Raw genomic sequence first — 23,709 nt, 5'->3', positions numbered from 1 at the left:
AGTAATAACAACGTTCGTTTGATAGAACTCCAAAAATGGTATGAATTCCGTTAATTTTATGTTATTATCTTCTTCGTTTCTGCTTGAGGAAGAAAAAACCCAATATATACAATCTGCATAACAATGATAACTATAAGAAAAAAAAAGGATAAATAATTTTTCAGCAACATTAAAGAATAGCGGAAAAAACGCCCGCGTTTTTTCCATGGGATGAATTTGGGCGGGAGAAAGGCAGGCGTTCCAAGCAAAACAAGGTGAGATTCCAAAATTTTTGGCAACCAGATCATGCAATATAGGGTATGTTGTCATCATCGAGTAACTGGCTGAAATGGTGCATAATCTCTTCTTCGCCAACGATGTCTGATCCATTTCCAAGGTTACTCGAATCGTTTCTATGCTCTATCGCGTTTTTATGTTCTATCACGTGGTCTGACCCCTTGGATGGACTTTTCTCTGGCTGTGATTTAGCATCGCCACTACTGCTTCGTCGTCTTTTTCTTGTTGAAGTCGATGATTCTGAAACGGACGATGGCTCGGACCGCATGCGTTCGTAACACGGATGCTGCTGTACTAAGTTTGCGTAGTATTGCTGCAAGATAGGCCCAGTACTCGCAAGATGCCAATCGATCAAAGTGAGGAACTCTAGCTCCAATGCGTTCAGCTCTTGTGTGGAAATACCTCCCACTTTCGCGTAATGTGTATTGGTACAGTAAGAGTCACACAGCGCCTTCGAGGATACGGTAACGGCTGTAATTAGGAATCGATGGGCCGTTAAAGAAGATATTGTAAACTGAGGATGAAGCTCGCATACACGATCGATATAAATAAGCAGAATGAGGAGACAGGACTTTTCGACTGAAGTATATTTGACAATACGACGCAAGTAGTCACTGAGTGATATATTGGGCGGCGTCCTGGAATGGAAGCGGGTTAGATTGCTGGGCGTTAGGGGAATAAGGTCGTTGTGGGTTATCAATCGACCGAGCATATCCGCTGTCCTCACAAAATGGTGGTTAGTATTTGCCCATTGACACATACATTCAACTAACAGGTGTCCAACCACTTTACCAATCATATGCGTCAAGTAGTTGATGTCGACCGCGTAATAATACTCGGGTACAAGAATCACATTCATGGTCGGCACCGCCGTCTGTGTTGATTGCGCCATGACATAAAGCGGGATGGCGACGCAGTGTGTCTGGAATGAAAAATGACGACGGTGAGTCACTCACTTCCTTGTTTTCTTTTAGATTGGTAAGACACGGGTATGTGGGCAACCAAACGAGGTAAAATTCCCCAAAAACAAAAAAAAAAAAAGAAAAAGATAGAAACGCACAAGTGAAGGCTGGCGTTTCCACAGTTGGAGCTTGACTCTGCAGGAAGCCGCCGAAGCCACTCGGTCTCCGCGCCTCTCAAATTGAAATTTGATGATGATGTCATTGGTGATTTGATTTTTTTTTCGTTTTATCTTTTTCCATGGAATTATCATTTTACGCAGCAACATCAAAGACGATGGCCAGGAAATAGGTCGAGTCAAGTCGAGGGTACACATTTACGCGTACGGAAAGATACATAAGTTGAATCACTACAGCTATCCTGTAATATGTATTAACCATGGTCGGATGTTATATGAGGCATTTCCTAAACGGGATGAAGCTTTTGTGTGAATACAAGATATTCAAAGCGAGCGCGCGATAACCGTTTCAAAGGAACAACTTGAAAGCTTCCAAGCGTCCCTCACGGCTACGTGCTCCTATTTATCAACCGTAATTTTCGGAATTCAGTAAAGCAACGTGCGGCAAAAAAAAATTGATACCATAGCAATCTCATCAGGAATCACCCGAACCCCTGAAAAGGTGTTTCACAGCATTTCCGTTTAGCAACTATGCCCAAAAGAAGGCTATAAGCTTTGGTGCTTATCCAGAAAGAGAACGAACGACAAGTGGCAACGATATTTGCGGCCTTTATCTCGTTCAATCAGCATAATAGCGAACGACCTGAATATCGTTCGGGTTACGACCTTTTGGCTTATCATTTTGTAATTCAGGCTTCCTAATACAAAACTATCAGCCTATAGTCCAAGGACTTTCCAGGACAGAAGCAAATTCTGCTCATCGTGATAAATCATTGGAGGTGTTGACCCAATGTCATACTATCTAATGCCGCTATTTCGCTTGTTCCAGTAGAATAATAAATAATAATCCTAGTAGCGGCCCGTTACCGTAATCCCATTCGTCAATTAAAACCATCCTTCGTGATTTGTGCGTTTGTTCTCTTGCCACTTAATTTCTCCAGTTGCATAGATCGACGCCACAAATAAATACCGTGTAAGCAGTGATATCGAAAACAAAGCGTGAATAATCAGAGTGATTCAGATTGTTGTATCTTTATACTTTGGTGCACCATGCTAAGTTAGCTGCGATTTCAGAATGGAAAATGTGGGAGACGGAAAATGGGAAAGAGAGAGAGGACGGGTCAATAACTCAGCAGCGTCCTTTTAGATATGCAAAGGGAGACGCAGAACGCTATCTAAAAATGCAGAATTTGTCTTTTTGAGTTTTCTCATTTCTACAGCAACTGTTACTCCAGCTATACATTACCTCTGTAGCGTGCGGTATATAAGAAGCAAGTGATTGTATCCAGTTCCTTGACTGTTTGATTAGCGAAATGACGGGATACTGCCGAAACGAGTTCTTCTTTGTCGGTTGGCGATTTGATTGTGAGATTATGTACACGACAGTACTTGCGTAAAGTAGGAATATCCATAGTATCGAAATCAATCTAATGTCTTGTTAATTGGATACCTAACAAAAAGTTTGGTCGGGTATCATATCATTCCTTACAGTTTGAAATTCTTTGCCAACGTTCCCTTCAGCTCTTCGCCGCTTTTCTCTATCTCTATCCATTTGCGTATTATGTGTTGCACTAGTTGTTGACATTGTCTTTAATTTGGACCCCATTGTGTTTTGACGAAAAAGAAAGTTGTTGTGGAATGAAGGCGCCGGCAGAACAGGAAAAATGCAATCCAAACAATGATCCTCGTTCGCCCAATGGTCAACGTAACACGTGATGTTTGCGATTTCAATTGGCTGTCGCTGCCAAACTGAGCAATGCCTTTGGGCGTTGTCATGCTTGGGGGACGGGGGAGGGTTTTTCCTCTGTTCGGCAATGGCACTTTCCGAAACTTCGAGAAAACGAAAACGTGCATCAGAAGACGATACTTTGCCATCGCCGAGTTGCCCGATCTGTTTGCAGATTTACGTCAATCGTACCTTTTTAAGACCTTGTTACCATTCGTTTTGTTTTTCGTGCATCCGTCACTGGATCAATATTTTACCAAGCTGTCCGTTATGCAAACAAGTCATTGAATGTCTCATTTATAATATCGATGACGACAAGAACACCTTTCAAGAATATCAACTGTCTACCAAAGCAGACGATGAAAAGCATGACCCACCTTTGCAATTACCTTCGTTGACGGCGGAGGAAAGGCAACGAATACGTCGGGCAAAGATTTATCGTACACCTATTCCTGCGATATCATATCCAAAGCCGCTGCCAAGGCTGAAAGAAGTCAAATACATTACCCCAGAACATATCCCCAGGGTAAATATTGTCGTTAAGAAGCTTCCCAATGATGGACAGGTAACCCAGTCATCATCGTCACATGATAGATCGAGCCATTTTTGCGAAAAGAACTTCCAGCCTTGATGGGAGATTACCACGATTCATTTATAGAAACTCACGTGAAGCACATATTGCTAATGCCACATGAAAAGCACCGGCAAAAATCCACCGCTGCGGAACCAGTAACAGAAGACTTTGACATGCTAAAACAACTAGCTGAGTGGATCAACGACGAATCAGATACACTGACGGTAGCTCGACGGTTTGTCGTGGAACTGATGGCCTTTCTGAGAAGTGGGCTGAATTACCGAACGTTCATCTCCAATACCGAATATGCTGAACAGACAGACGAAGCGGAAGCGTCAACGGAACGGGAGAATGTACCCGTACGCATGTAAATAAGATTTTCATTGTTTTCATGATTATTATTTGTTTATTCATTTTTTTGGGGGTTTTGTCTTTTCTTTTTTCTGAAGAGATGAAACTTGATGTGAGATGGTTTGCTTTTGATTGTTTGCATTTATATTAAAAGATGCTTTTTGCCAATGGTTCTCATGTAGAAATAGCCAGTAGTTCATCATAAGTCGGCAAGGATTCGTTGCTGGATTCGGGAAATGAAGAGGTGAGAAAGCGGGAAACGGGACGCGAAGAAGGTCTGGTACCATTTTGGAATGGCAAAGCCAGCAGATGACTTGTATTACTGTGACAAGTGAAGCTGCTGGCCATACTGTACAAACTGTTTCTGATGGCAGACGATCGTCTTTCACATGTTTCTTCAGGTGAATCTTCAATCAAAGTGATGCGGCGGAGTGCGAGATTCATGCTATGGCTTCCCAATCCATCTGGTTGACTCAGCAATGCCATCATGAGCGCTGGTTCGTAAGGCATCGATTGCCATGTTTCTTCGTATGCTGGTAGACCCGCGAGCTTCATGGCACAAATCGTCACTGGAAGTACGGCGCGTAGTTCAGATAAATGGCCGTCCGTATTTTCGATGGATAAAACGAACTTGAGTTTATGACGAATCCGGACCACATCTGTTTGTACATCACAATGAACTTCGTCAGGCAGTCGAGGAACGGGTACCTGCAGGATAGTAGACCAGGGCACACCACGTCGACATGTGTGGTTTAAATTGTCATCGCGTACGTAACGCAGGATGCGGTTGTGGGACCTTGTTTTTCCGCCAAACAGTCCGTGTGCCGCTCGGCAGGTCATATACTCTTTAAAGGTACAGGCGACGAACCGGATTTTCAGATTGTTTACGCAAGGTGTCATTCGAATCGTCAGAGGGATATCTTCTCCGCGTGTGTAAATTTTGGTGGGCATCATGATTTCATAGTCGATTTTACCCACCCACTGATTCTGCAGAGAAACCGGTTCCATAAAGTCAGGTGTAAGGGGCAGCATCTGACGTGACAGATGCAATGTACGTTTTGATACATAATCGGGAAGAAACGTTGGTCGTTGCACAACCGCTTTGAGCTGATAATCCACAAGGTACAGATTGGCAACCTGGGTTGATTCCGGCAAATTACCCGGTAGGGGTAATTCGAATTCAAAGGGATGGCTTCCGGCGCCAAGACGATACATTTGTGCTTGCATCGGTAGAAACCACCAGTGGTGGTGCATGATAATTTTTTCTTCCTTCACCATCCGTTCGTGTCCTTTTCCAACCGCTAGAAAAATATATTATCCTTATGAGTAATTTATTTTTGATAATATGTGTGGCAAAAGAAGAAAGTTTTTTGGCGATCTCGTAAATTTTTTTTGTTTTGTAAAGGTGAGAAACCCAACCCCCACCCCCTCCCCACCAGAAAACGGATCAAAAAAGTAGTAAACGTACGTTCGTTCCAGCTAATGCTCATCTTTCCTGTGAAGCGCATCATCATGGATTTCACCCTGGTAGGCTTTTTAAGCGTAAGATTGAGTACACCCCGAAGAACGCAGCCGGCTGATTCATGTGGAGATCCATGCATAATCAAGTGCTCATTTTCGAGGTGAATGTGCAATTTATTAGTACGACGACTGCGACCCATGGCTTATATGGATATAAGAAGAGAAAATAAGGAACCAAAAGAAAAAGGAAAAGCGAAGATCAAAAGGATATAAGAGGAAGGAAGGATTTAAAAAAATTGAAGAATGAATCTCAGAGGTAACAAACAAAGCAAGAAAAAAAAATCAAAAAGGAAGGGTTGCCAGATTGTTGGAAAAAACTCTATTTACTTCATGCTCACTATGCCAACGACAGCCGGTTGCACCCAGCATGGTGACACAGATTTACTTAATGCAGTTAAGCGTCATCTAAAACAGTGGTCCACTTCTCTTTTGTCGACTGCCCTTCCCTTATTTTGACTTGTCCGCAGTGAATATACTGCATAACTGAACACATCTTTTTCATGCATCTCGTACAGCTAATGCGGTTGACATGTGTGTCGCATTAGAAATGTAAACATGTTGGTGATACAAAAGGACAACACCCCAAGGGAATGAAACATCAGGCAGATAAAAAAAAAATTAATCTTATCTCGGTTGTTGAAAATAATGAAATAATGGAAAAGTAATAAGATCTTTAGGCTGAAAATCCGAGTACGGGTACCTCATGCCAAATAATCGACGTGAGAAAAAACCTGGATAGGCCTGCACTATTTGCTTTTCAAGAGCAGAAAAAAAAAAGACCGCATCATTCTGAGAGTCAGCTGTTCCTATGTGATGTACAGCGGGACAAAATCTCTGCTTCTGGATTTGCTGTGGTCATTACCTGTTTAGGTAAACCCCATTGACTAAAAAATTGACCGTTTGATTCATAAAAGGCTATTGTGGTCACCTGCTGTGATGACAACAACAACATTGGCGAATGAAAAAAGAAAAATATTCGGGCATCCCTGGGCAAAAAGAACAACCGACCTTTCATTGCCAACATTTGGTACGACTGAAAATGATTTGTCACTCGATTCCTCCCTTTCTGTTGATCTTCATTCAAACAGGAAATCCGCACCATCCACAAAACCAATCCCAAACTATTCCCGCTTACCCTGCGCGGGAATCAAGCAACGTGCTCGAAACTTTAATTGCTTAGGCACACAAAACACACACACAAAGCCGAGACTCCGCCCCGTTCTGCTAAAAAAAAAAAAAAAAAAAAAATGATGGCGCGCTTTTTTTATCGGTAATCAGCACCGTAAATTATTGTTTTTCTTTTTATGAAATCGATTAATATATAAGTTATAGCATCCATGTGGGGTTTATCACCGCAGCCATTCATCCTGAAGCACCATTTCGATCGTTGGACGCTTTTTTAGGTCACGACTGAGCATTGACGATAATAATTTCATTGGCCCTGCATAATGGGTTGGTTACGCAAAAAGTTACATCGAGTGATTCTTTTTTCTTCTGTCCTTTTTAGTCAACTCTTACCTGAATACGGCATGCTTGATATCTTCAGGTCATGCTCTAGAATTTCGTCCACAGAATAAAAAGGTGTTTCGCGGAATATTAACGTATACAGCAGAATTCCTAAACTCCAGACATCTTGTGGTGGGCCTTCGTACTTATTGCCTTTGAGAATCTCAGGTGCTGAATACTCTAGCGTTCCCGCGTAGGTGTCAAAAGTGCGGCCTGGCCGGAAATAAGCTGCGCACCCAAAATCAATCAGATGAACAGTGCCATCTTCGTCCAGTAGAATATTCTCATCCTTAATATCTCGGTGCACAATATTGTGATTATGTAAATGATGTACTGCGTCAGCCACCTGTCGAAAAATGGCTTTCACTTCTCGCTCAGAGATATGCTCGTTCATCTCGATATAATCGAATAAATCCATCCCTTCGCCGTGCATTTCCATGATCATGAAATAATAGTCCTCATCCTCAAGATATTTCACTACAAGACCCCAATTTTGTGAATCAGTCAATTTCCTGATCACATACAGGAATTTCCCTTCACGCCCATACTTACATAATCGGCAACAATTCACATGAGGATGTCTTTGCAGCGTTAACATAATGTGAATCTCCAAAGGAATAGATCCACGTTGGCGATCCCTATAACATTTTCGTAATAACATTTAATATCGAACCATTATCATGATACACAAGATGTGCAAAGGATTATCGTATGATGGAACGCGCACGCGATGCAAAGGGGACACAAAGAAAAAAAAACTCACCTGATCCAAGAATCAATAATGATCCTTGATTTGGCAATATACTTTATGACGCATTTCTTCTGACCTTGGTTTTCTTTTAGATAGGCCAATTTAGCTGTCCCGTAAGCGCCTTCACCAAGTGTCCCCACAATCACATAATCTTCCAAAGGATCTCTTGATTTGCTCGGTGTAATCTCTTCCGTTTTCATTTGCGGTAATGCAGAATCGCTGTTGAATCGAGTTTCTGGCAACAGCGCATTTGTGGAACTTCCGTAGGAAGTAATACCATACGGCCGCAACATGGGTCGTCTTTTCGGCCCACCTAGACTCATCTCATCCTCTGGCGGAGCGCTCGATGACGGTGTAGGAATACTACGATGTTCGAGCTTTGTCTCAGACAAAGCATCCGTTTCAGGCGATCGATGGGGAAGAGGATCTTGAGTAGCAGTATAATCACCACGATTTTTGTTCTTGGAACTTCGAGAACTCGCATACAGCCGATCGTAGGTCACCCATATACTCAGCAACGATTCACCGTCGCTTTCGATTCGCCGTAATTGAAGCTGTACCGTAAAAACTGTCCTGTCTCTGTGGACAGCCTGAATAGAGCATAAGCCATGCGAATATTCTCCAGATCGTAGTTGATTGGATGCACGCGAAAGAACGCGACGGCACGTGTGGTTATTGATTATATCCTCCGCAATGAAAGCTGGGGTTCCTTTCAGCTCCTGTATTAATGTCGGCATTTGGGGAAGAAGCTGGCTGATATTCATCTTTTCAATCATCTCCTCCGGCTGATAGCCAAATAGGTATTTCGCCGGTACGGGACTGGTGCTCTGAATCGTGCCGTCCAAATGAACCGTAACCACTCCTGCAATCGTTGGTAGCGAGATGATCTTCAGGATATACGTCTGGTTCATTTGTTGCTGCGAGTGAATCATTACGGGGAAACAGCCACCCCATTTGGATTGGCTTCCATAGAAACGATACCGATCGATGATCTCGAAATCCATATTCTCCATTTCCATGTCCATATCGCCAGCGGATAACCCTGGAATAAGCACGCGGATGGATTGTCCGACCAGATCCTTTTTTGTATATCCGTACAGCTCTCTGATTAATCCAGATATGGCAATGATGGTGCCCTATTCATACCATACTATATAAATGCAATGCTTCGTCATCTATGAGCAAAACGACTTACCTTGGCATCCACATACGCGGATAAAGAACTTTCGTATATTTCTTCAAAGACCCATATGCATACAGGACCATCCGCCCCGGACTCTTTCACTTTTAACCATAAAGACGCTGCTGATCGTGTGCCGTTGGCCTTAATGATAGGTACCTAAATACAGATACAATTCCACGTATCAATACTGGTATCGGCAGTATCACCTTTCGGCGACCTCATTTCCATTTACCACAGAACCACATATAAGTACAAGTCCTTGTGTTGATTTCCAAGCACGTGTTGCTGTGATGTTGGCATCCCTGCTCCTGCTTAATGTATCGCGTATAGATTGCCGCACAGGCGGTTCGATCATTTCCAGGATAGATTTGCCGACATATGATTTTTCAATGCCAAAACAGAGCGATGCAATGTCGTTGAAAAGTAAAATATTGCCTGTCGCATTGGTAGTAAAGATGGCTTGATTTTGGGGTAAGAATCGGGTGGGAGCATGAACAGATCGATGTAATCGGGATAACTCTGAAACTGGTATCGAAGCAGGTTTTGTCTCGTCAATGGGTGGTAAAGTAATATTGCGGGAGAGCTCTGTTGCAAGGCTGCCTTGGCGGGCTGCAAGATATCCATCCGCTTCGTTAGCTTCTTGCTGATCCCAAGCCGTTGTCGGAGAGGCAGGTGTGGATTCCGCAGGGTAAGAGGAACGGTGCTGAGAATATTCGCTGGTATGTATTGCAGTAATGAAATCATGCAATGGTGTTCTGCCTTGACCTTGATCATTCACAACATCGGGAATCTCTTGTGTTTGCCAAGCGTCTTTCCACCGACGCATGTCCAACGCGCTTGGTTGCGAATAACGACGACCTTTATCACGATCCGTCAGCCGATACTTTATGCGGTGCACACAATCCATTCCTCGAGCCATTGACTGCCGATTGCTTTTGGCGGCTCTCATCATGCGTGACATTGGGGTGAAGCTATAGCTGTAAAGCGATTCTGTGGAGAACCGAGTGATGGTATCACCTTCAGGTGCCGTGGTTACCGGTTTGGCCGTTTCATCTTGACTGTTCCCTCGGAAACGTGTCAATCCTTTTGGAGGTAGTTCGCTTTCTCCATCCTCGTCCGACGTGTCTGTAGAACTAGCCACACTTTTGAATCCATATATGAGTTTTTCTGCAACTTTCTTTTTTGCCCTCGTACTTGTGCTCACCTTGTCACTTTATTATCCCGGTCACTGAACTTTTTACCGGGAGAACAATCTGAGAGATATCCATATAAGTTCATATGTCTCTGTTAAAACCATTACTGCATTTAATACCCAATGTTGTTCGTTCAGCAGATTCCATTAATTCCAATGCCAATGGTGGTTGCCAGTACTTTGTAAAGACAAGCAAGGGAATTTCGTTCAAAAAAAAAAAAAAAAAAAAAAAAAAAAAAAGGTGCGCACGGTTCCCCCCCCCCCCAACTCACAGTTGTCACGGCGAAACAACCGTCACTTATCTGAAAAACTTCTACAGACCTCACCATGACCTAGACGAGCATCTTTCGGTATATTATTATCCGACAGGTCCCACCGCACCATGCGCCTTTCGCACACAGTTCATCGTTGAGATCGCCATTGTGCGTCATTGACAACATTTGTCCGTCGTTTTTGTGGCGTTATGCGCAGGAAGAAAGCTCGTCGTCGGTAAATTTTCTGAATTTTTAAACCTCCATCAATGCGGCTCTTCAATCTTTCGAAAAAAAAGCCAGAATCGAACATTTGTTGAAACTGGTTACGCAGAAAAAAAAAGAAAAAAAAACTGGAAGGCCGCAAAAGTTAGAGGAGCACTATCAAGTATCATGAGCCGATTAGAACGTATTTCAAGCAGGAAATAAACTACGATTCATCATTCGTAAGTTCTTGTAGACTACTTTCCCAAAATAGCTTTGTGGTAGCCACGCACAGCTGTGAAGCTATGGAGTTTTTCACACTTGCAACGGACTCGCCATCAGGTTAATCCTTGGATTATTTCAATATGTCCATGAGGGCAAAATCAGGCCAACAATGTCAGCCGAAAGAACAAGAATAGTGTAACATATTCGGCTTATCGTGTAAGCTATGAAATCGTTATGCTACGAGATGGCAACGTATATAGTCATATATCAGATTGGAACAAATGTACGGCACAAAAAAAAATAGACCAAAGATCAATGAGCAGCACCACACATGTTCTTTTAGCAAAATATCTAACTTCTACCGAAATGCTTTGACAGCCCACCGAAATCAAAAGGAACGATTCAACAGCACAGTATGCTCCGTCTTATTTTTATCTTCCCGTATCAACACGAGCCTCATTGCAACCTTTTATAGAATGACGCCACTTTACACCATATATGGACATCAATGGTATGTCTAGCACTTTGCATCCGTACTAAAATGGCACGTTTGGTACTCGAGGAAGCTGGATGTGCAAATAGGAATAACAGGTACTGCCGTGATACCTGGTTCGATTACTATGCTAAGGTTGAATGCTGCAAATGCGGTTGTTAAAGGGTAGCTTGCTGCTGTAGAGATGCTGAGCGCTAATATACAATTTTATGTTTTTGAGACCTTAAGATCGGGAAAAGGCTGCTGTTTTATTGTGCGCCATCTATCGATATTTATACTATGACGGTTATTCGTCTTACAGACATTTCAGAAAGTAAAGTCGCTGGTTGAATTTTATGTCGTGCAAAAAAATTGTGTGTCCAAGAATAATGTCAACTGCTCCAGCAATAAAGTCGTGTTCACGTGTCATGAACCTCCTTTATTTTTACTTGTCGCTTAGTAATTATCCTCTTGGCATTATTATTTTTATAAAAAGAGGAGCTTTTTGAAGTGGGTTTTTTCTGGTTTCTTTTCTGATTTACATTTTTACGGACATTCAGAATGAATATGCAATTTCTTTATGAAGATGGACAAGGGCATGCTGTTGATAGAAATGGAATTGAGCCCATGGATCTTGTTGATGAGGAGCTATTTGCTATCGAAACCATAAGTTCTCGTACTTCTAATGAACAAACCTCCTGAGAGATCTCATAATCCTGTAATGCATACCGTTGCAGATGAGAGGAGCAGTGTGGATGTTTATATGAAGCAATGCAACTGTCATGACCATTCCCGCGCACACGTTGTCTTGGCGATAATGCATGACCATGTGCATTATTGGTCCAAGCACACTCCTTCACTGTTGCCATGCTGGTCCATGCGCTTACCCCTATACTTGCTCTTGTGTCCTCCTCTATCGATCTATGTGTTACCTCATGTTATGCTCTGCATTTCATTTATTTATTTTATTATCGTTGTCTCTTCTGTTTCGCATCTTTTAGTATAAATACCCGATCTCTTTTATGAAATAAACCTCAGTCAAGAATTGTGTGTGTTGTGTGTATTCTCTCATACTATCTTGTTTTCCATCTTGTCTTGTCCTTGTCTTGGTTCTTTTCCTGTTTCTATTCTTGTTCCGATTTCGACTTGTTTCTTGTTCCTGTTTTACTGTATTCCTTTTCTTGTCTTGTCTTGTCCTTGTCTTGCGAAAGCACTTAACACCACCCTCTTGTCCAGCTTGCACTGATCCTCCCGTAATCAGTGCATAACATTGTTAAATGAACTTCACAAAAAATCGAACGAGACTTTCAATTTACACTTCGCTTCTGAAAAAGAAGGAAGTGACAAATCGATCGATATTTCATCGTCCAAACATCATAGCACCACGGGAGAAACACCAAAAGAAAAGGAAAAGACCAACGAATTCAGGAAACCACAGAAATTAACCAGAACAAGGGAAATCCGAAAAAAGAAGTCTACTGAGACTTATACAACTTTGGTTTTCACAAAAAAATGTGAAGTGTGGTGGGAGAGTGGTAACCAAATTGATGTAAGAGTAACCAAAGAAAGAATATTCAGAATAGATAAGATTAGCTTCAGAACTTCCATGGTTCTTCCTCCGAATACTAACTTCTTGTTACTGTAAATCCGAATAGGGTGATAGCCGACTGTAAAAACTATCAGACTATTCCAAAGAGACTTCCAAAAATGTAGGCGCTAGTCCAAAGTGTATCTTCGAAAAGATGTATTCCCAGAATAAGAGATCAAAAGACAAAAGCTTAAGGATATCGATACAGAAATTTCTAAAAGACATTTAAATACTTTCACCGTACTATAGTTTCTTAACTAAGGGATTACATAATATGTAAGAACAATAGAAATAATCATGGTTTGAGTCGTCGTCAGAATGCGTAATGATCATAAGATAATTTCAGATCGTTAAACGAACTTCACGAAAAATCGAACGGGACTTCCAATTCACACTCCGCTTCTGAAAAAGAAGGAACCGACAAATCGATTGATATTTCATCGCCCAAACATCATAGCACCACGGGAGAAACACCAAAAGAAAGGGAAAAGACCAACGAATTCAGACAACCACAGAAATAAACCAGAACAAGGAAATCCGAAAAAGGCAATCGGCCAAGGCTTGTACAACTTTTGTTTCACAAAAATGATACGTGGGGTAGGTCGTCTATCGTAAGGCAGGTAAATGGGGTAGGCAGGGCGCGTAAAGTTGCCTTGTTGTTGATAGAGGATAAGGATGTCTTCTTCGATTCAAAGCTTAATTGCTGTGGTGTACTTGACTTCCGCTTAGATAATTTCATCTCTAAATTATCTCTCCCGTAGCTGGTCACTTCCTTGACAGAGCACAATAAAGCTTTCTTAAAACCGAAAAAGGTCTGTCTTTATTCTTAGAGAAATGAGGATGAATTTATACTACTTCTTTAATTTTAAACTACCGCTTCTGTCATTTCCAAATTCGGTGGCCTTCTATCATCGATTCTGATTGGCTCATTCAAAGTCACGTGAAATTCAGTGACTTTGAACTCCACCACCACAACTACGTATCAAAAACAGCTTCTCGGATAGTATAGTGGTGAGTATCCCCGCCTGTCACGCGGGAGACCGGGGTTCAATTCCCCGTCCGAGAGACTTTTTTTGTTAAAATTTTTTTGGAATTTTCTGGTTTTTTTTTGTCCCTCTGAAAGTTTTGTCTTGAGTAATATTTGATATATTATGGATACATACACATCGACTTTCTTTTTTTTTTATCAGTCCACGTCTATTTATTTGGGTAATTTTTGCAGTGTATCAGATTTAATAGGTACGACCAAAGTAAAAATAAAAAAGATTTTCATTTATTAGAAGGCTGAATGAACCCTGCCTAATGGAAACGACCGGCGTGATGTGAATATTTGTCAAAGCAATGCCGGGATCAGCCTCATTTATTACCAACCTAAACGATTTAGGCAGTTACAAATTAGGCGTGCCTCCACATTGAAATGTACTTTCTGACTTTTATGGGTGAAAGGCAGGGAGACATTGTTGGTTACGCTGTTTAACGTATGGTAGATTCAAGGACGAAGAAGGGTGTTTTGATTGGTTTCTATAGAAGCCTTTCCATCTTGGGTATCTCTACCGTCGATAAGGTATTCGTTTTTTCTTTTCACAGATAACTGATCCAACAACCTCGTTAACAGTATCTTCTCGTGGATCATGCGCAAGTGGCTAACTGGTTTATGGTCCCGCAAAGAGACGACAAACTCCTGTAATGTCCATGCTGAGACGATGTATAACTGACTGCCATCGAATCCGAAATACTTCAAGCTTCGGTAGAATGTATGTTCTACCTACAATCAAACATATAAGTTTGCGTTTGACTTACAAGCAATTAACGCATGGAAATCCACAGATGATAAAATCTTACTTCTCTCGTGAGCTCGATGACACTTTTCCACCATAGTTTGGTTTCATCCGTTGAATCGATGGAAAGTTTACGTATTTTTGATTGAATTGCCTGGTAACCCGTGTTAGGAATGTCTCCATTGATATGAGTTTGTGTTTCATTGGATTTTACCAGATCGGCTTTGTTTCTGATGAAAAATACCGGAATGCGGTATTTAAGAGCCCGGCGAGCTAATTTTACATCTACAGCCATCAGACGATCAGTTGATACGATAATTAATGCATCAAAGATTCCAAGACTGCAGGCTTCGAAGTATTGATTCGCTGGCTGATTCTGAGTGCCCGCACCGGGAAAATCCCAAATCATCAACGTCGGCAAAAGCGGGTGATGGTAACCCTTTGGCTCGGTAGTCGTCTCCGTTTCACCGACGGCCGCTGCTCTCACATGACGATCTTTGTATCCGAGCAACCCATTTACTAACGAAGACTGATAAGAATCTGACGGGTAAAACCGCCATTCATTATTATTGGTGTCGTCATGTTATGCGTCACAGTTGGCTAATCACCTTCCCAGTGCCTGCACATCCAATTACCGCCACGTTGTAATAGGAAGCGTCGATACCTAGTCTGTCTTTGGCTTGCTTCTGGTATGCTTCATTCACAACGATTTTCGGTGGTGGCGGGTTATAAAACAGAGTTTCCATTGAATCCCAGAATACATAAAACGGCGCCAACGGAGAGGCCATGAGTCCGAATAAAGTGCCAATAACTCCATCGATCAACGTGGAGCCCGTCAATAGTTCCTCTTCTAATGCTGTCCCAAACTCATAGGCTCCAATGACTGGCAGAGCCACAATCACAAACGGAGACAAGAGCACTGTAGCTCCGAAAAGACCAACAGCCTGTGCACCCTTCTTTGCACAGTCTATCATGCAATAGTCTTCTGCTGTATGCGATTGACCTGAACCCATACGTGCAATTTTGTGTGAAAGAGAGGGTTGTGAAGACAAAGAGGAACAAGGGATGCGATATGCGAGCGAGAACCACAGAAACCTTAAAATAACTCAGTACAACTGGCCATGTGATACGATGCTGGCACGGATCGGCGGACTTTTTATAGCTAAAACCTCCAGCCCGTATTTTTTTGTCTGTTCGTGAACCACCTCTTCTGCATAATCCAATTCGTAGCATTTAGACAATAAACCAGTACTGCCATTCCTCCTCATTATGCGACATGACGAAAATCAGAATCAGCTGGCATTCCTCGGAACGGTAGAAGAATCTACAGCCTCGGGACCGATAAAGAGGTAATAATTTACCTCTATGTACCACGGGTAGTTGTCCTCATCTCAGCGTGCCATGCATGTAGCATATCCAGTGATGAAGTCGACATATCGGGGGCCAATGCGTCAGACTCGCTGATTTCTGGTCACATTGCTGCCGTGTTTATTGTGAAATTCGATGTTCAGCGGGGTAACATGATCGAGTGGCAGTATCCACAAGGTGAGAAATTCGGGGTGCCATGTACGACTTTGGGAAGAATAGCTTGCCAGTAATAGCTAACGGGCGGCTGTTACAGATATTGATCTAGACGGTATCGAATATCAAGCTTTATGCAGTGGGTTGCACCACATCGACTCCGATATTATGTAAGTTTCGGCATTTCGATGTTTTTTCTTTAATTACTCTCAGTATGCTCATGCGCGTTGATAGCTACTTCTCAAAAGAGCCATATGTCGGTGTCAGTGTCTTCAGACAAATACCAAGCGAGACTGAGAGAGGAGCGATGATGAAATCCATGGGTGCAATTTTGAAGCCTTCTTCTGCAACAGGCATGGCTAATTTGGTTTCGACGCATATCGAATTTTTGACCCTTCAACTACAGTAAGCGATATGCTACATGTGATTGTGAAACTAGTAATTGATTCGCTGTTACAGGAACCTGATGGCGAAAGAAGTCGAAGACAAAGTCGTCTACGATCGGCTCATTCAATATCACAAAACATACTCGCCACCCGACAATTTATCTACCGAATCATCCAATGACAAGCATAGCGCCAGAAATCAAATACGGTCCTTTCCACGAGCTGAATCCTTGAGCGTTTTCATGTCTCAATCTGTTAATAGAGGGTTTGATGATTTGTCAACGAATTCCGGTCCTGTCACCAGTCCTGCCGGCTCATCTTGCTGTTTTCCGTCCTTTGTACATCAATTCGGTCCAGACGTTTTCGTGTTGTGGAAGGCCATGCTGTTGCGTAAGCGGGTTTTATTCTCGGTCCAACCCCCTATGGAGGCGGCATGTCACTATGGTAAGATATTGTATTGCAATACGAAGAAAAATTATGCTAAGTGAATGAAATTCTATAGTATATAATACTTCTGTGTTAAGTGGCGATGCCGATAAATCCTCAGCAGAAAGCTTCTTTGGTGGCAAGGAAGATTTCAGCGTACATCCGCTCTTCTCCGTCGGAGTACATGATATTCCTCAATTAGAAAACGCGAGAAATGGCTATGTTGCATGTATATTTTTTTTCCGCGTTTGTGGGGATTCGATGGGTTCACTTACACACGAACGATCATATTTGTTTTCCAATAGGTACATCTGACGCGATTTTTCAAAGTAAAACAAACCTGTATGATGTCTTCATTCAACTGGAGCCGATATGTAACTCCACGCAGGGAAAACTGCGAAAGAACCAACAACCTCTGATTACCAAACAACGACAACCTTCCCCTCATCCGCCAACAAATCGACCGACCATTCAATCTTTCTCCTCTGCGATTTCCTCAAGTGCGAATGCGGCCGATATCATACGATTCCGCCTAATGCAACATGTGTTACATAGTCAAAGCGAAAAGACAGGATACGCACAAATGGGTGGGAGCGAATTAACCTTTGATGCTGTAAGACAGCAACGTGGTATCAAAATAGCATTACAACTGTTGATGCTCGAGGCTTACTACCGATGGTACGGCGAAAATATATGGGTGGAACGACCTATGAGGGATGCGGCGGAACGTTCTGATAACTACCATCAGCATGACAACCGCAAGCAACCGTATTCTTGGCAACGGTTATTTGCTGGTGGCTCTGGAAAAACAAAATATCAACGTGGTACACTGCTAGGCAACGTGGCGAGTACAGACGATGAGCAACAAGACTTGCTTTCCGTGAGTGACATGTCATTATTGATAGCAGATGAACAAGATGCCGTGGAAATCAACAACAGCGATGTTTTTGGGATGACCGCAGCGCAATCGTCCGAGAACCATAATCAGAAATTTGCAACCGAGCAATTTGAAGAATCTCGCGAAACATCGCAGCAGGCTGTGGACATGGAAATGAGTTCTAAATATACGGCAGAGCTTCTCACAAGGTAGGTCTACAACTGTGTAGATCGATATATAATCATTTTCGCGTCGTTCATTAATATGCTGATGAACCTTTAGATTTTTCCAGAGGTTATCATCACGATTACTGTCGCTACTGCATGATATATTGCAGGCAAACGAGGAGGAGTCGATCGACATGATCATAATATACCCTCGTGACATGGTTCAACTAGGGTTAGACCCTTCTGCTGATGCCCAATTCATACAAGAGGTATCACAACTGTATTTCTCAAAACAAGTGTGTGTAGCAGGATGCTTAGGAGCAAAACCATGTTATTACTGCACAAAGGACAAGATCCAGTCATGTCTTGACACTTGTCAAAGTATTTGCTCCAGTCAGCAGAATAGTCCTATACGCTTATAAATAAAAATAATCACATCTCACATAGTAAAAGAACACAAAATATTTTGGAGGACCAGATACGGTATATTTATATAATGATGTCCAGCAAGAGTATGTACAAGTATGTCCGGTAATATGAATGTCTAACGCAACAATGCTCGGCATTGCCATAAGGCGACTGCAACATCTACCGTGTCTATGGATTTTGGGATCCCGATGGCAAAGGTTGAATCGGTGCATAACTGAGGGTATTCGCGTTTGATGTCGTGGCAAATTTCATCGATTTCTTCTGCACTCCATAGTCGGCGCATGTCGTAGCAAGGAATATGACGAAATATTTGAGTATCTGACATTGATTCAGGAACAGGAGCAGACTCGGTTCCTAAAGTCTTGCACTGAATCTCATGACCCAAGTCAATAAAGGGACTTTCAGGAGTCGAAGTCAGAAGAAGAAGACACTGGAATCCATTCACAGCAACGTGAAACTGTTGCTCTGTGCTTTCCATGCATTGCCAGCGTGTGGGAGCCGATGCGGATCCTGGTACGGGATGTAACAGACGTAACTGATGAGACGGCACCTGACGAAGTAGCTTTAGCGCATGAGTCAATGTTAACCTCGACACATGATCTGTCATATCGACTCGATAATAAACTGATTTTTGGAAGGCTGCCAGGAATCCTATACAACTCGACTAAATTGAAACGATCGCTTTTGCGGTTCAACGACAGCGGCGACCCACCTTGCCGTGTTCGAAACATCTCCAGTGCTTTCGTATGTAGTTTTACATAAACACCTTTGCCTTTTGACCGATGTTTGTCATACATGCTAGTATATACCCAAGGCATCAATGTCTTTGGATGCAAACCCAGTTGGAAACGAGCAAGCAGTTCTTTTGTAATATGCAAAATTTAGGAACAGCAAGGTAATGATAGATAAGCAGAATACGTACTAGCAGGAAACATCCTTAAATGAAACTGGCATCTTCGGAGAGGAGAAGCAAGTATATTGGCTATATATGAGGTTATTAAAGCAACAGAATGCATGGTGAACCGATTAATCTACCATAAGGGCTTGCTGCCATCCGCGCTTCTAGTGTGTTCAACTGATTACGGTTGTATGCTGCACGTTTCTTTTTGCCAAGTTTGCCATACGGTTTGGAGGATTTGAGTTGCCACTCTTTGATGAGGTGCGAAATTGAAGAAGAAGGTCGCGTAGACATTGGTTAAAAAGACAAATAATATAGCTCTCCAACTGGCAATGACCACATAAAATACTCTGGCAAGCCACTCATATCTCCGACCAGTCCGATAGAAATCAATTCAGTAGAAAGGTGACTTTAAAAAAGCCAATATGAACGATGGATACCTAATCAACCTCAAGTCTATGTAATCTGATTGTGTAAAATCATGTTGATAAATATAGTCGGAAGTGTGATTATTGATCTGGACACAGAGGCAGAGGTTATCCGAGTGTAACACGAGACCAAAAAAGCACAAGTGCCTAGATTACCGCGAGGACAAAAGACTGTAGCAATTCAGTTTATGAAATAGACAATAATCCAACCACATCCACAAAGATCATTGCTGCTCATAGTTAGAATGTCTTCCCATTTTTTCTTTGTTTTCATTTTATTTGTATTGTACAATCACGTGGTCCCCATCTTCACGGTGGTTTATTCATTGCCTTGCTTTATATCCATGCGAGATTCAAATAATAAAGCATTAGTTGAACTAGTGTTCCATGGAGACAGACACCTTGGCAGAGGGCATGCAGTTATTTATACCACCCGTCTTACTATAGCTCATGCTAAGGACCGTTCTCGCTTGCTTCTTTTTCTCCTTGGCTGATGTACGGGCTTTCAAACGACGTTCCTGACGTGACATGCGCTTCTCTTGTTGTCCGTTCTCGGCTGAATATTCTTTCTGAGCGATAGGGAACGGAGCAGAATTAGCGGCGGGAATGGTTTGAGTAGCAGCAGTAGAAGGCACAGAGAGATTTAAAGGAGAAGTTGGAGTGACTGAAGGGGCTGCTGTCGGATTTCTTTCCTTGGGGGACAATGTTGAAAGCGTTCGTTGGGACGTTGGAGCAGCTCCGTTGGCCGATGATTTCATATGAGGAACAGAAACCTCAATCCAACCTTCATCCTCTTCGTGCTGATTCAAATCATGTATTTCTTGGTATTCCTGCGGTGACAGCCATGTAGAAAACCAGTGCAAAAGCATATGAACGCTACAAAAGAAAAGATAGGGTTTCCCTTGCTACAGGTGACAGAATTGAGTTGGACTTCCTGCTTGTTCAGTGAGAAATATTGATGACACTGGTTCAGTAAACTAAAGGTTTAAAAGAGGATTTTCAGAGAAGAACTTGGTGGCAGTATGATGTTGGTAGTGGAAAGAGGGTGAAACGGTAACAATAGGGACAAAGCCCGAAGCGAAGAACAAGCAAGTGCATCAAAACGTGGAGAAAAAATTTATATTCTATCCTTCTCATACAAATTGTCCTACCGGGAAGTAATGTGACATAGAGCATGATACCTGAGGAAACGGTGCCCTTTATGAAAGATACCCGTTACAGAGGCTTTACATCACTTGACTTCCGAGTTCACATACATGAGCCGGTCTCCATACCCCTTTTTAGCACTGCTGGAGTCCCACTTATTCCCCAATTTGAGACCCTTCCGATAAAAGCCCTTTCCTCTTTGCATTCGAGTCATGATCACATGAGTCATTGTTCCACGTGGACACACCACAGACAGCACAAGCATTTTCTTTATTTTCAGGAACTTCACAATAACCTGAGCATGCTATAAAAAGCAGTGTGATTGGCAAAAGGTCTGCATATTGCGTCAACACACCAATAAATGCTTTACATTCAACAAACAATTTAAGACGTCTTTACGTAATACATCATAGACTTTAATAAAATATGTTGATGCAATCGATCGTTCTATGCAGCTTTTTATTAGCTCATAAAATATGTATTGACTTTTTTGAGAGTAGCTCTAGAAGGAGATGCCTAACAAATTTATGAGCAACGGAAATTTTGGTATTGCCAACGCTACCGTCATCGTCTTTTTTTTTTTTTTTTTTTTTTTTTTTTTTTTTTTTTGCTTACTTTATGTCGACTGCTGATAATTTTCAATAGTTGCTGCTGTATCCGTTTCTTATCCACTATGTCAAGTGCTCAGTTTTTTTTCTCCTGCCTAGTCTCGCTTTCTTTGTATTTGCTTTTTACCATAACCTGCACCTTCGGGTTTGAAGTTTTCTATAAACATTGACGGCGTGAGTAACATGCGCTAACCGTAAGTAGGATGCATTTAGTCTCACCTTCAGCATCATAATATTTCACAAGAATCGCTAAAGCAATGCCTATTGACGTGTCTTGGCCTAAATCCTGACGTCACATATCTTCTCCTTGTTATTCACGCGGATCCATCGTTTTTACCTTTGTTACAGTAGATAAGGATTTGTTTTTTTTCTTTTAGAAATGGTGCAGCGAATGTTAATGCGGGAGAAATACTTTCAAAAAAGGCGTACTGCCCTTTTTTGCCTTCGGGAATCGGCAAGTATAGGTACTTGTTCTGGTATTTTTCTTGCTTATTCTCACTGTATTCGGTTGGGCCACAGTTGATCACCGCATCAAACTGTTCCCAGCAAAATGGCGGTTTCCCACAAAAACGATTACCAACCGTAATTCCTGTGTTGCCAATACAGTTGTAGTCGATATCCACGTCATCCGCCTCAGTGGCAGTTTCATGATTTTGCAACCTTAATTCATCTTGCACTATACGCTTGACCTTTTCTTCGCATTCCACTGGACTATGAGCATGCAATAGTTCGTCGTAGTATTTCCAGAACATTTGACGAGTTAGGCCCTATCAAAGTGTGTTAAGTAAAACGGTAGCTATAGTGAAAAAAAAACGAACGTAGTGATACAAACGAGACACCATGACTCTTGATCATCGGCTGACCCTTGGACATAAAGATAGCCTTGGCGTGCTTGACAGCCCGTTTCTACAGCCTGAGAAGCACTCAAACAGATAACAGGCCAAAATTCGGCATCCTCAAACTGCGGAAAGTCGTCAAGAAATAAGGAGGAGTGGGGCGTAAACCACATTGGTCGCAAAGGTTTCTTCAAAGCGCGAGACAACGGTTCCATGGCAATACCGGAATCCTACACAGCAAAATTTCAGCATTCGCGAATAGACACACGATGGTCTCTGGATACATACAAGCAAACGCTGCGCAAACATATCAATTTTCTCCTCTATTTGAGCGTGTTCGGATTTTGACACCACTGTTGGAGGTGAGTGAAAACGGGTATCCCAAGTCATACTGTTCGCTTGATCGTCTAGCTCGACCGATTTTCGGTATCGATCTATTGCCCGATTAATCGTACAACACCAAATAGGAATTGTTTTGGAGAGCGCATCTGGCAGTCGCTTGCCACGTCGTGTTGAATCAACTATGATACATCTGTTCACCGTTAAATTTTTTTCTTGTACGGTAAGGTTTCCGATCAGGTGTTACCCTTCGTGCTTAGCGATGACATCGATCAAATGAAGATTGTTTCTACGAAGATTGAAATCCCATTGGCCTGTGTGGCCATCCGTTGATTTGAAGTACACGGAATACACGGATCGCTATTAATGGTAAGGCGCCTTCAGAAAGCTGTGTTTCATTGAATTCGAGTCAAGAGTCGTTTTACATTAGTAGGTCTGATGTACCAGGCACCGCACCGTTCGTTGGCTGTCAGTTATAGTTCTTTTAGCTGAATTCAGCTACTCTCGCAATGGAAAAGATAATGTACCTGCGAGGGCATACTTTGGGAAGAGGTCAGAAAGTTCTTGCACGAATGCCGAGTCTTCTTCTATGGACTTGAGCCTATTGTAACTGAAAGCAAGATAAGACTTTTTTTTTGTTAAAATTTTTAATATCAATTCCACAGGAGCGTACATATTCTTGGCATCTTTTCGTATTTGATTTGCTTCCGAGTGAAACTCTTGACCATAGAATATGTCGTGTTTTGGCATTGGAGATGGAAAAAAAAAGGGAAGGATGGCGATGACTGCGGAAAATTGGAGAGATGAAAAAGAAAAAAAAAGTTTCCGTTGCCCTGGACATTATCTGGCGCAGACAGGACCTGCATCTGTTCACAATCGTTGAACAATTCATATTAATATTTTCACGTAGTCAACATGATCTTTATTTAGTAACTACTTCTATCTGATGTATAAAATAATAAGCAACTTTAC

The 23,709-nt window shown here is 42.2% G+C and overlaps 10 protein-coding genes and 1 non-coding gene across 11 annotated transcripts; 4 read left to right on the top strand and 7 right to left on the bottom strand.

The window, feature by feature from the left end:
- Positions 1-17: 17 nt before the first annotated feature.
- BYT42DRAFT_528798 (cyclin-domain-containing protein) lies at positions 18-1,298 on the bottom strand. The gene is made up of 2 exons (XM_051565379.1): positions 1,069-1,298; positions 18-993 (listed from the first exon to the last, which is right to left on the bottom strand). The coding sequence occupies exons 1-2, from the start codon at positions 1,166-1,168 to the stop codon at positions 284-286; spliced, it is 810 nt and encodes a 269-aa protein (XP_051426558.1). The 5' UTR covers positions 1,169-1,298; the 3' UTR covers positions 18-283.
- A 1,870-nt stretch (positions 1,299-3,168) lies between these two features.
- BYT42DRAFT_611752 (uncharacterized protein) lies at positions 3,169-4,025 on the top strand (the record flags this gene model as incomplete). The annotated part of the gene is made up of 2 exons (XM_051571548.1): positions 3,169-3,606; positions 3,675-4,025. The coding sequence occupies 2 exons, from the start codon at positions 3,169-3,171 to the stop codon at positions 4,023-4,025; spliced, it is 789 nt and encodes a 262-aa protein (XP_051426557.1).
- Positions 4,026-4,500: 475 nt separating this feature from the next.
- BYT42DRAFT_479951 (uncharacterized protein) lies at positions 4,501-5,666 on the bottom strand (the record flags this gene model as incomplete). The annotated part of the gene is made up of 2 exons (XM_051563676.1): positions 4,501-5,306; positions 5,474-5,666. Coding segments are annotated over 2 exons (999 nt in total), but the record flags the coding sequence as incomplete, so codon positions are not given.
- A 1,071-nt stretch (positions 5,667-6,737) lies between these two features.
- Positions 6,738-10,377, bottom strand: BYT42DRAFT_561091 (uncharacterized protein). Its single transcript, XM_051567323.1, has 9 exons — positions 10,279-10,377; positions 10,171-10,219; positions 9,199-10,108; positions 8,979-9,122; positions 7,796-8,919; positions 7,585-7,670; positions 7,045-7,509; positions 6,859-6,967; positions 6,738-6,796 (listed from the first exon to the last, which is right to left on the bottom strand). Exons 1-8 carry the CDS (start codon positions 10,304-10,306, stop codon positions 6,876-6,878), a joined length of 2,898 nt encoding a protein of 965 aa, XP_051426555.1. The 5' UTR covers positions 10,307-10,377; the 3' UTR covers positions 6,738-6,796; positions 6,859-6,875.
- Positions 10,378-11,841: 1,464 nt separating this feature from the next.
- On the top strand, positions 11,842-12,452 carry BYT42DRAFT_245359 (uncharacterized protein). The gene has a single exon (XM_051562687.1). It carries the CDS (start codon positions 11,996-11,998, stop codon positions 12,314-12,316), a length of 321 nt encoding a protein of 106 aa, XP_051426554.1. The 5' UTR covers positions 11,842-11,995; the 3' UTR covers positions 12,317-12,452.
- A 1,440-nt stretch (positions 12,453-13,892) lies between these two features.
- On the top strand, positions 13,893-13,964 carry BYT42DRAFT_t44. Its single transcript has one exon. It is a non-coding gene; the product is annotated as a tRNA-Asp (tRNA).
- Positions 13,965-14,123: 159 nt separating this feature from the next.
- On the bottom strand, positions 14,124-15,826 carry BYT42DRAFT_561073 (interferon-inducible GTPase-domain-containing protein). The gene is made up of 4 exons (XM_051567321.1): positions 15,285-15,826; positions 14,891-15,205; positions 14,741-14,830; positions 14,124-14,663 (listed from the first exon to the last, which is right to left on the bottom strand). Exons 1-4 carry the CDS (start codon positions 15,687-15,689, stop codon positions 14,388-14,390), a joined length of 1,086 nt encoding a protein of 361 aa, XP_051426553.1. The 5' UTR covers positions 15,690-15,826; the 3' UTR covers positions 14,124-14,387.
- Positions 15,827-15,875: 49 nt separating this feature from the next.
- On the top strand, positions 15,876-18,509 carry BYT42DRAFT_561070 (uncharacterized protein). Its single transcript, XM_051567320.1, has 7 exons — positions 15,876-16,221; positions 16,298-16,367; positions 16,432-16,602; positions 16,657-17,027; positions 17,086-17,238; positions 17,315-18,095; positions 18,169-18,509. The coding sequence occupies exons 1-7, from the start codon at positions 16,197-16,199 to the stop codon at positions 18,473-18,475; spliced, it is 1,878 nt and encodes a 625-aa protein (XP_051426552.1). The 5' UTR covers positions 15,876-16,196; the 3' UTR covers positions 18,476-18,509.
- Positions 18,510-18,524: 15 nt separating this feature from the next.
- BYT42DRAFT_561068 (uncharacterized protein) lies at positions 18,525-19,890 on the bottom strand. Its single transcript, XM_051567319.1, has 3 exons — positions 19,405-19,890; positions 19,195-19,344; positions 18,525-19,133 (listed from the first exon to the last, which is right to left on the bottom strand). Exons 1-3 carry the CDS (start codon positions 19,496-19,498, stop codon positions 18,598-18,600), a joined length of 780 nt encoding a protein of 259 aa, XP_051426551.1. The 5' UTR covers positions 19,499-19,890; the 3' UTR covers positions 18,525-18,597.
- Positions 19,891-19,963: 73 nt separating this feature from the next.
- Positions 19,964-20,901, bottom strand: BYT42DRAFT_561066 (uncharacterized protein). The gene has a single exon (XM_051567318.1). It carries the CDS (start codon positions 20,675-20,677, stop codon positions 20,186-20,188), a length of 492 nt encoding a protein of 163 aa, XP_051426550.1. The 5' UTR covers positions 20,678-20,901; the 3' UTR covers positions 19,964-20,185.
- A 450-nt stretch (positions 20,902-21,351) lies between these two features.
- BYT42DRAFT_561062 (tRNA A64-2'-O-ribosylphosphate transferase) lies at positions 21,352-23,588 on the bottom strand. The gene is made up of 11 exons (XM_051567317.1): positions 23,411-23,588; positions 23,265-23,347; positions 23,163-23,203; positions 22,985-23,097; positions 22,687-22,930; positions 22,395-22,628; positions 21,900-22,329; positions 21,782-21,841; positions 21,690-21,719; positions 21,570-21,625; positions 21,352-21,470 (listed from the first exon to the last, which is right to left on the bottom strand). Exons 1-11 carry the CDS (start codon positions 23,485-23,487, stop codon positions 21,417-21,419), a joined length of 1,422 nt encoding a protein of 473 aa, XP_051426549.1. The 5' UTR covers positions 23,488-23,588; the 3' UTR covers positions 21,352-21,416.
- Between the last annotated feature and the right edge of the window lie 121 nt (positions 23,589-23,709).

The sequence above is a fragment of the Radiomyces spectabilis genome, assembly GCF_025331425.1.
Source record: "Radiomyces spectabilis strain NRRL 2753 chromosome Unknown BYT42scaffold_3, whole genome shotgun sequence".
Classification (NCBI taxonomy): domain Eukaryota; kingdom Fungi; phylum Mucoromycota; class Mucoromycetes; order Mucorales; family Radiomycetaceae; genus Radiomyces; species Radiomyces spectabilis.
This window is presented reverse-complemented; position numbering and strand designations above follow the sequence as displayed.

Excerpts from the sequence above, each read along its gene's own strand:
- BYT42DRAFT_561068 (XM_051567319.1), bottom strand. The coding sequence starts at position 19,498 with ATGCATTCTGTTGCTTTAATAACCTCATATATAGCCAATATACTTGCT. Across the intron at positions 19,345-19,404 it reads TTTAAGGATGTTTCCTGCTA|AACTGCTTGCTCGTTTCCAA; the intron begins GTACGTATTCTG and ends ATATTACAAAAG. Across the intron at positions 19,134-19,194 it reads GATGTTTCGAACACGGCAAG|GATTCCTGGCAGCCTTCCAA; the intron begins GTGGGTCGCCGC and ends CGAGTTGTATAG.
- BYT42DRAFT_561073 (XM_051567321.1), bottom strand. The coding sequence starts at position 15,689 with ATGGGTTCAGGTCAATCGCATACAGCAGAAGACTATTGCATGATAGAC. Across the intron at positions 15,206-15,284 it reads GATGTGCAGGCACTGGGAAG|TCTTCGTTAGTAAATGGGTT; the intron begins GTGATTAGCCAA and ends GATTCTTATCAG. Across the intron at positions 14,831-14,890 it reads TCAGAAACAAAGCCGATCTG|GCAATTCAATCAAAAATACG; the intron begins GTAAAATCCAAT and ends ACGGGTTACCAG.
- BYT42DRAFT_561070 (XM_051567320.1), top strand. The coding sequence starts at position 16,197 with ATGATCGAGTGGCAGTATCCACAAG. Across the intron at positions 16,222-16,297 it reads CGAGTGGCAGTATCCACAAG|ATATTGATCTAGACGGTATC; the intron begins GTGAGAAATTCG and ends CGGCTGTTACAG. Across the intron at positions 16,603-16,656 it reads TTTTTGACCCTTCAACTACA|GAACCTGATGGCGAAAGAAG; the intron begins GTAAGCGATATG and ends TCGCTGTTACAG.
- BYT42DRAFT_561091 (XM_051567323.1), bottom strand. The coding sequence starts at position 10,306 with ATGGAATCTGCTGAACGAACAACATTGG. Across the intron at positions 10,220-10,278 it reads TGCTGAACGAACAACATTGG|ATTGTTCTCCCGGTAAAAAG; the intron begins GTATTAAATGCA and ends GATATCTCTCAG. Across the intron at positions 6,968-7,044 it reads ATCAAGCATGCCGTATTCAG|GGCCAATGAAATTATTATCG; the intron begins GTAAGAGTTGAC and ends CCCATTATGCAG.
- BYT42DRAFT_245359 (XM_051562687.1), top strand. The coding sequence starts at position 11,996 with ATGAACAAACCTCCTGAGAGATCTCATAATCCTGTAATGCATACCGTT.
- BYT42DRAFT_561062 (XM_051567317.1), bottom strand. The coding sequence starts at position 23,487 with ATGCCAAAACACGACATATTCTATGGTCAAGAGTTTCACTCGGAAGCA. Across the intron at positions 22,629-22,686 it reads TGTTTGCGCAGCGTTTGCTT|GATTCCGGTATTGCCATGGA; the intron begins GTATGTATCCAG and ends TTTGCTGTGTAG. Across the intron at positions 21,720-21,781 it reads GAAATATTATGATGCTGAAG|AAAACTTCAAACCCGAAGGT; the intron begins GTGAGACTAAAT and ends CAATGTTTATAG.
- BYT42DRAFT_528798 (XM_051565379.1), bottom strand. The coding sequence starts at position 1,168 with ATGGCGCAATCAACACAGACGGCGGTGCCGACCATGAATGTGATTCTT. Across the intron at positions 994-1,068 it reads CTACTTGACGCATATGATTG|CGGATATGCTCGGTCGATTG; the intron begins GTAAAGTGGTTG and ends TTGTGAGGACAG.
- BYT42DRAFT_561066 (XM_051567318.1), bottom strand. The coding sequence starts at position 20,677 with ATGCTTTTGCACTGGTTTTCTACATGGCTGTCACCGCAGGAATACCAA.